General features: G+C 44.6%; 1 protein-coding gene across 1 annotated transcript; it reads right to left on the bottom strand.

Moving 5' to 3' along the window:
- Positions 1-498: 498 nt before the first annotated feature.
- Positions 499-1,905, bottom strand: LOC146062948 (general transcription factor II-I repeat domain-containing protein 2B-like). The gene has a single exon (XM_083174959.1). The coding sequence runs from the start codon at positions 1,903-1,905 to the stop codon at positions 499-501; it is 1,407 nt and encodes a 468-aa protein (XP_083031085.1).
- Positions 1,906-8,664: the final 6,759 nt, after the last annotated feature.

The raw sequence follows: 8,664 nt of genomic DNA, 5'->3' as shown, positions 1-8,664 counted from the left end.
TGGCACAATTAGCAGGAGAAATCTTTACATACATGAGCAACAGGTTCAGAAGATCAGCCATGTCAACGTTGGTAGATTGTAGAATAGTCCAGCAGTAGGGTGGTGGCCAGAACACCGCCAGTGAAATATCAACCACCAGATTTATATAAAGAGCAAAAAAGTCCCAATAACGTTTCAAACAAAGACCAGGCAGTAATCAGGGCTACGAGCACCAAACATAGAAAGGCATAGATGCCTATTGTGCATAAGGATCAGAGTAGCTAAAATAAATTATAGCACACACACAGGATGCCAGTACTAAAAGACAACGAGGGTACACCAGGCAGTTACCAAGTGAACAACTTGTAAAGTGCAGGGGAGCTTTAGGAGCACAGGTGAGTAGGTGTGGGGTGCCTATGGTCTCCCAGGCAGGATAATTTTTCAAATTTTCGGTGAAGTTCACTTACCCTGCGTCCGCACAGAAGCTCGGTCATGCCACGTCCCCTGCTGTCCTTTTTCTTAGTGAGACTTCTGACAGTCCTTGTTATCAATCATTTTTTTAAATTCTGGGTCATATGCGGTTGTCGCTACTCGCAGTAATTCTCTTACATGTGTATCTGTTAGAACAGATCTATGCTTTGATTTAACTTGTTTTAGTGTAGAAAAAAAAGACTCACAAAGGTAAGTAGAACCAAACATTGATAAAAGTCTGAGTGCTGCACATTTGACATTGGGGTATTTCTCCATTGGTACAGTTCTCCAGAACTCAATTGTTCCATCTTTCAGGACAGATTTAAGTCGGTCATCCTCAGAAAATTCAAGCATCTCAATCTGTGTACTTGCTTCATCTGTGACTAAAGGGGCTTTCAAAGTGTTGGCATCCGTATTGAAAGGGTCAACTAGGAATCTAATCTGAGGTCTTTTCAGCTGTAGATCATGGAATCTTTCCAGAAAGCTGTCTTTAAGTTCTTCAGTCAATATTGCATACCGTGCTGTGCTACTTTTTAAGATATCAGGTACTTGTTCACTTTCCTTTAACAGTAAAGGAAAATGTGTTAGATCTCCCTTTTGAAGTTGAGTATTGAACAAATTGAGTGTGCTGATAAAAGAAAATATACTTTGCACCATGTCAGGCAGTATCTTGAATTTCCCTTGAAGATCCAGGTTGAGTTTGTCGAGATGCCGCAGCATGTCCACAAGAAATGCCAGGTCTAAAACCCATTGTGGATCTGACAGCTCAGGGTATTCCTTTCCTTTTGCTTCCATAAAAATCTTCACAGGGTTCAAAAGTTCCAAAAAACGAGATAAGACTTTACCTTTTGAAAGCCACCTTACGGTACAGTAAAGTGGCAGGTCGCCTGGAAGACCTTGGTCAAGCTCAGCAATGAGATTCCTAAATTGTCTGTGATTGAGAGCATGTGTGCGAATAAAATTGACTATTTTTAGGACAGGATCCATTACGTGATCCAAACGTAACTTTTTAGATACCAGTTGCTCCCGATGGATGATGCAGTGAAACGTCCAGAAGTCAGGGAACTGTTTGTCAGCCCGGCACAGTCCCACAAGGCCATTCACAGATCCAACCATGGATGGTGCCCCATCAGTTGCTATTGCTGTAAGCTTTGATATAGGCAACTTTGATTTTGCAATAACATCCATCAGTGTTTCTTTCACATCAATGCCCCAAGTTCGGTCTTTTAAAGGCATTATATCAAGGAGTTCTTCCTTGATTACACAATCCTTTGAAACAGTCCGTACAAATATTGCCAATTGAGATTTGTCCTGGACATCACAAGACTCGTCTAGTGCAATGCTGAGGTATTCACATTTTTGAAGATCAGAAGTTAATTGAGATTCAACAGAAACATTTATGTCCGATATTCTATGCTCAACTGTATGTCGTGAGAGTTGTAGGTCTGAAACCATTTTTTTCAGAGATATATTTTCTGGGCACAGGATGGACACTACATCTGTGAGACATTTTTTAACAAATTCACCTTCATTATAAGGTTTTTTTGCACGGGCAATATTTCAAGCAACTTTATAAGAGGCATGTGTAACTGTCTGAGAATGTTTGGAAAATTTCTGGAACACTTGTGTTTGTTTTGCAATTTGACCCTTCAAAGTTTTTACCTTGTGAGATCGTAGTTCAGTACCTATAGGGAATTCCTTGTCCATTTTAGCATGATGTGTGCTAAAATGACATTGAAGATTTGAACACTTGAAGTGTGTTAGTGCAGTCTGGCATATCAGACAGAGGGGTTTGCCTTTGTGATCTATGAAAAAATACAAGTTTTCCCATTCCGTTAAGAATGTTCTGTGTTCATCCTCGTATTTACGTTTATTTTGGGTTTTCTTTTCCATGTTTAAAGATGCTTGGAATATTCTGCAATTTCATAGAAAATAAAATACATTCATACGCTATCAAAAATGTTTAAATTAGGTCTGCAGACTATTATCAATCTATCATGTATATGGCACAAGTTCACTATTGCACACAAAAAACAATCCACATAAAAGCACAGCAGCCTACCAAAGAATCTTAGCATGTATAAAGCTGTACATCAGGTTTGAGAGGCAGGTAACCTGGTGGGGTATAAGGGCCAAATGCCAGTAAGGGCACTGTGCCGCAATGGCAGGCCCTTACAGTAACCTGGGTAAATGTCCTGGTACTTCTTTACTTTCACGGCGCCAGCATGGCGCCGCGCGTACTTCCGGGTTACGCTCGCCACTAATTAAGTAAAATAAACTAAGTTAACGCCATGCCAACATGGATAGTTCATACCTCCACTATCCATGTTGGCATGGAGTTGATTTTAATTAGCGTGGCGAGCGTAGCGAGCCACCGAGCCCGCAGCGTGGGCGAGCGAAGCGAGCCCCGCAAGGGGACTCTGACGCGCGGCGCCATGCTGGCGCCGTGAAAGTAAAGAAGTACCAATGTCCTTTATGCCTTGGGCTACACAGCGACAACAAGCAACGGTGGCTACACCATTGACATCACTAGCTTTTCTTAATTTGTTTATAGTCAACATTGCTAAGCTATACTGTCACATAGTTCATTTTCACAGAGCAAAATGCATACTATGATAACAATTTCAAAATGCAATTAATAAAAAATAGGCTGTAGGTCAGAAATGGTAACCGTATACATTACAAAGAGAGAGAGAGAGTTTTTACATGTTGACGATTTTTCTGCAAACATGAAATCTGTTTTACATTCTGTTTAAAATTAGTGCCCCTTACACATTATGCCACATGGATTAAGCCAAAATTCTCCGCATACCACATTGAATGAGACAAAATTCACATCATGCTACACATAGCATGAGCCAAAATTCAAATTAATCACCACAGAATTAGCCAAAATTGTTCACATTACGCCAAATAGTATGTGACAAAATTCATACTATGCCACACGATATGAGACAAATTTCACACTATGCCACACGGTATGAGAAAAAATTCACATTATGATACCAGGGATGAATTCACATTATACCACACAGAATAGCCAAAATTTCCACGGAATTAGGCAAAATTCAGAGAGAGAGAGAGAATGAGAATAGAAAGGCAGCAGGTTAAGATTTGCATACCTTAGGCTGGGTTTAGGTGCAATTCTCAGCAGTAGCAGCTGGGCATAGGTGGCTGTGGTCAGCAGCTGGGTGAAGGTGGCTGTGGTCAGCTGCTGGGCGAAGGTGGCTGTGGTCAGCAGCTGGGAGGAGGAGTCTGTGACTGGTAGTGGTGGTGCAGAAGACACTGTGGGAGAGAGATAGTGACAGCAGGGATAAGTAGAAGGACAGCAGTGATATACAGTGGGAGAAAGAAAGGCAGCAGGTTAAGAATTGCATACCTTAGGCTGGGTTCAGGTGCAATTCACAGGAGGCTGTGGTCAGCAGTAGCGGCTGGGCGTAGGTGGCTGTGTTCAGGAGCTGGGCGTAGGTGGCTGTGTTCAACAGCTGGGCGAAGGTGGCTGTGGTCAGCTGCTGGGCGAAGGTGGCTGTGGTCAGCAGCTGGGAGGAGGAGTCTGTGACTGGTAGTGGTGGTGCAGAAGACACTGTGGGAGAGAGATAGTGACAGCAGGGATAAGTAGAAGGACAGCAGTGATATACAGTGGGAGAAAGAAAGGCAGCAGGTTAAGAATTGCATACCTTAGGCTGGGTTCAGGTGCAATTCACAGGAGGCTGTGGTCAGCAGTAGCGGCTGGGCGTAGGTGGCTGTGTTCAGGAGCTGGGCGTAGGTGGCTGTGTTCAACAGCTGGGCGAAGGAGGCTGTGGTCAGCTGCTGGGCGAAGGTGGCTGTGGTCAGCTGCTGGGCGAAGGTGGCTGTGGTCAGCAGCTGGGAGGAGGAGTCTGTGACTGGTAGTGGTGGTGCAGAAGACACTGTGGGAGAGAGATAGTGACAGCAGGGATAAGTAGAAGGACAGCAGTGATATACAGTGGGAGAAAGAAAGGCAGCAGGTTAAGAATTGCATACCTTAGGCTGGGTTCAGGTGCAATTCACAGGAGGCTGTGGTCAGCAGTAGCGGCTGGGCGTAGGTGGCTGTGTTCAGGAGCTGGGTGTAGGTGGCTGTGTTCAACAGCTGGGCGAAGGTGGCTGTGGTCAGCTGCTGAGCGAAGTTGGCTGTGGTCAGCAGCTGGGCATAGGTGGCTGTGATAACAGGACACCACAGGCTTCTCCCCCTGTATAATAAAAAGACACCGCTGGCTGCTCCCCTTGTATACTAACAGGACACCACATTCTGCTCCTGCTGTTTAAAAAAGGACACACAGGCTGCTCCCCCTGTATGATAACAGGACACCGCAGGCTGCTCCCCCTGTATGATAAAAAGACACCGCAGGCTGCCCCCATGTATAATAACAGGACACCACAGGCTTCTCCCCCTGTATAATAAAAAGACACCGCTGGCTGCTCCCCTTGTATACTAACAGGACACCACATGCTGCTCCTGCTGTTTAAAAAAGGACACACAGGCTGCTCCCCCGGTATGATAACAGGACACTGCAGGCTGCCACCATGTATGATAACAGGACACCACAGGCTTCTCCCCCTGTATAATAAAAAGACACCGCTGGCTGCTCCCCTTGTATACTAACAGGACACCACATGCTGCTCCTGCTGTTTAAAAAAGGACACACAGGCTTCTCCCCCGGTATGATAACAGGACACTGCAGGCTGCCACCATGTATGATAACAGGACACCACAGGCTTCTCCCCCTGTATAATAAAAAGACACCGCTGGCTGCTCCCCTTGTATACTAACAGGACACCACATTCTGCTCCTGCTGTTTAAAAAAGGACACACAGGCTGCTCCCCCTGTATGATAACAGGACACCGCAGGCTGCTCCCCCTGTATGATAAAAAGACACCGCAGGCTGCCCCCATGTATAATAAATAACAGGACACCACAGGCTTCTCCCCCTGTATAATAAAAAGACACCGCTGGCTGCTCCCCTTGTATACTAACAGGACACCACATGCTGCTCCTGCTGTTTAAAAAAGCACACACAGGCTGCTCCTCCTGTATGATAACAGGACACCGCAGACTGCTCTCCCCCTGTATAATAACAGGGTACCACAGGCTAGCCCGTATATATATATATATATATATATAAATATATATGTTATATACATACCCCCCCCCCACCCTCCCCTAACACACTCATCATGTCTATCTTATATATTTGTATGCATTATATTATTTTGTAGTTCGTACTTACACAGTCCTGAAGGACTCAGGATGGGAGGAGGATGGGAGGAGGCTGGTGGGAGCAAACAGCAGGAGCACGGCGCGGCGGTTGAACGATGAAGAGGACTGCGCAGTAGGAAATAGCCGCGCACACTGTTCCTAGTGTGACTGCGCATGCGTGTCACACGGCGCCCGCGGCTCGTCGTCAAGCCTGAAAGCCCGGCGCCGCAGAGCCGCAGATCAAAGGGGGGGAGCCGCTGAAGGGATGATAGCTCCCGAGCCGCACATGAGGCAGAGGAGAGCCGCATGCGGCTCGGGAGCCGCGGGTTGGCCACCGCTGCCCTAGATCTTTGGCACACACTGTTCCTGTATCAAGATTATGTATTTTATAGTATATGTCTATCTTGCTTTATGTGAGTGGGCCAAATACCCCCCATCCCCCCCGACCCACTATAGCCACGGTGAGGGGCGTCCAAATCTATGTTTGCTCACCAATGGGGGGGGAGGCGTTATTCAAATTTTTTTGGAAACCACTATTTTTTTTTTTTTTTTGTGATGACTGGTGGCACTGGGACATGGGAATGCCCAGTGTTTCATTGGCGTCTCCATGAAAATGCTGGGCTTCCCCTGGGTACCAGGGCACATCAATTATGTCATTTGCTAGTCCCGTTTTCGTTCTGGCAGCCGCAAATAAAATTCAGATTCCACTGACGTTTATTTGTGAGGGCAAGAGAAATCATTCGACAAAAAATATGGGATGAGAATGGGATGCGTGTACATGTGAGACAATCGCACGTCCCTGTCTCAGCAACCGGCGTGCCGAGATGAAAAGATGTGGCGGACCGGCCAGATAGATGAAACTGGCTCCATCCGTATTGTTAAAACAGAATTAACGCATCAATAATTCTATGCTTTTATTACACTCTGTTTTCTTAAATACTGTTATTATTGCTGCAGATGGCGTTAGCTTGTTGCACAAGGTACTAGCCACGGCGTATGAGGCCTACCCTTTGCGCTAAGCAGCATGTGTTTGTTAGAAGCAGCAACCATTTTGTCAACTATGACTTGCATAAAAATATTACAAATTGGCTGAAGATTCAGAACAGTGCTAGAAGAGTGATTTCTTATAGAGAATTGTTTTTTTGTTCTATAAGTTTAAGAATGCGATGTTGACAGTATAGTGGACCAAGGACAGTCAGCTAGTCTCTACAAACGTATCAACAATATGAGAACAGGGCAACAGAGGTGTAGACCCCAAGGCCACTGAATCTTTCCCTAGTAACAAGTAAGTTGGGTGTTTGGTGAATGATGACATCATGATTGAAAGCAGAGCTTGCCAATAAGACTCAATGCTTATGAGTAATTAATTAATGTGATTAAGGTTTAAATATCAGAGTTAGAGAAGCAAGGGAAAGCAGTGGGGGAAGAACAGGCAAGCAGGGGGCTGGAGGTAACTATGGGGTGAGGTTTGGTGGCTGGTCACTGTCCTTGATAGGTTTCCATTTTGATTTGATTTATAATTATTGTTTAAGTATTAGCTAATCAATGTTATGTTTCTTGTGTTAGTTTGCATTTGCAAATACCTGTAATCAAGCTATTTTATCAAGTAAAGCTTTGTCAAACATTTTTTACAAGTTTGTGTTGGTGTGCAATTATTTCAGTGTTGCCGTTATATTTAAGGGTTATAAAGTAATTTTCCATAACTATGCGTTATCAATATATGTATGTATAGATAGATAGATACTGTAGATTGAGGCAGTTGCTATTATTCACTTTGTGGAGTGCCAGACCACTGCTGTTGATATATATCTCATACATCTCTACATATCTCTCTCTCTCTATATCTATCTATCTATCTATCTATCTATATATATATATATATATATATATATATATATATATATATATATATCCCACTATATGCTGGCACTCAAGGGTCTCAGGATCAACTGGCTTGGGTGCACTTTAAATAAATACAGACAGTCCTCCAAAGAAAAGGCACTCCAATTGCATTTAAAAGAATCTTAAGTATATGGATGTCACCGAATACATTGTATTTTCGGGGTCAGCGCCCCTTCCTTAAGGTACAATCCAAAACTGTAGACAGCAGAGTAACACCCGCCGCTTCCCCACCACCCCCAATAAATACCTGTAACTCCCTGAGTCCACACCTGCCGCTCAGCGCCCGGGTCACCTTCACCGGAAGTGACAGCCTGTACTTCCGGGTATCGCGCAGACAGATCATCTGGACGCACTCCCTGTGCGTTCCAAATGCGCTCCAGTCATACTTCCGCATCCCCGCCGGGCAGGAAGTCATTCTCATAGGTCAGTGGTTCCCAACCTGGGGTACTAGTACCCCTGGGGGTACTCTGCAGACCAGCTGGGAGTACTTGAAAATAATATTGGTAATGGCGGAAGAAGAAAAAGTCTCCCAATGGCAAAAGAAGTCTACCATTGACATGGAAACAAGCCACGTTGTGTCATTTCCATCTGCAGCGTCATCAGCGTCTCCTTGTGCTTTTGCCCAACCAGCAATTCAGTGAGAGCTCCCTGTGAACATCTGCCCTGCACTGACATAGTAGGTAGAAGAAGTATTAATCCTACAGGCAGCGGGAACTCTGGAGACAATACACAGCCAGCGGCCAGACAAAGACGGACCTGATTCCTGACCATATACTAGACCACGGCTACTCCTTAATATTAGGACACACATACTGCTCACTTCCACTCATAAGTACTGTGGAAATGTCAAATTGAGAGGAGGGGTACTTTATAAATAAAAAGCCTAATCAAGGGGTACGGGAGAGAAAAAAGGTTGGGAACCACTGTCATAGGTGAAAAAAACGGGTCACTGACGCGCAGCTGCGGGGAAGAAACAGGCATTATTATAAAGTGCACAATATAAATACATACAAAGACATGGAAAATACATACAACAGTCACAGAGAATATATACACCAAATGAAAACAGGCACATAGTATTTTTAAAGTAAACGGA

This window comes from Crinia signifera, chromosome 3, assembly GCF_055691185.1.
Source record: "Crinia signifera chromosome 3, ASM5569118v1, whole genome shotgun sequence".
In the NCBI taxonomy this organism is placed as follows: domain Eukaryota; kingdom Metazoa; phylum Chordata; class Amphibia; order Anura; family Myobatrachidae; genus Crinia; species Crinia signifera.
This window is presented reverse-complemented; position numbering and strand designations above follow the sequence as displayed.

Excerpts from the sequence above, each read along its gene's own strand:
- LOC146062948 (XM_083174959.1), bottom strand. The coding sequence starts at position 1,905 with ATGGTTTCAGACCTACAACTCTCACGACATACAGTTGAGCATAGAATA.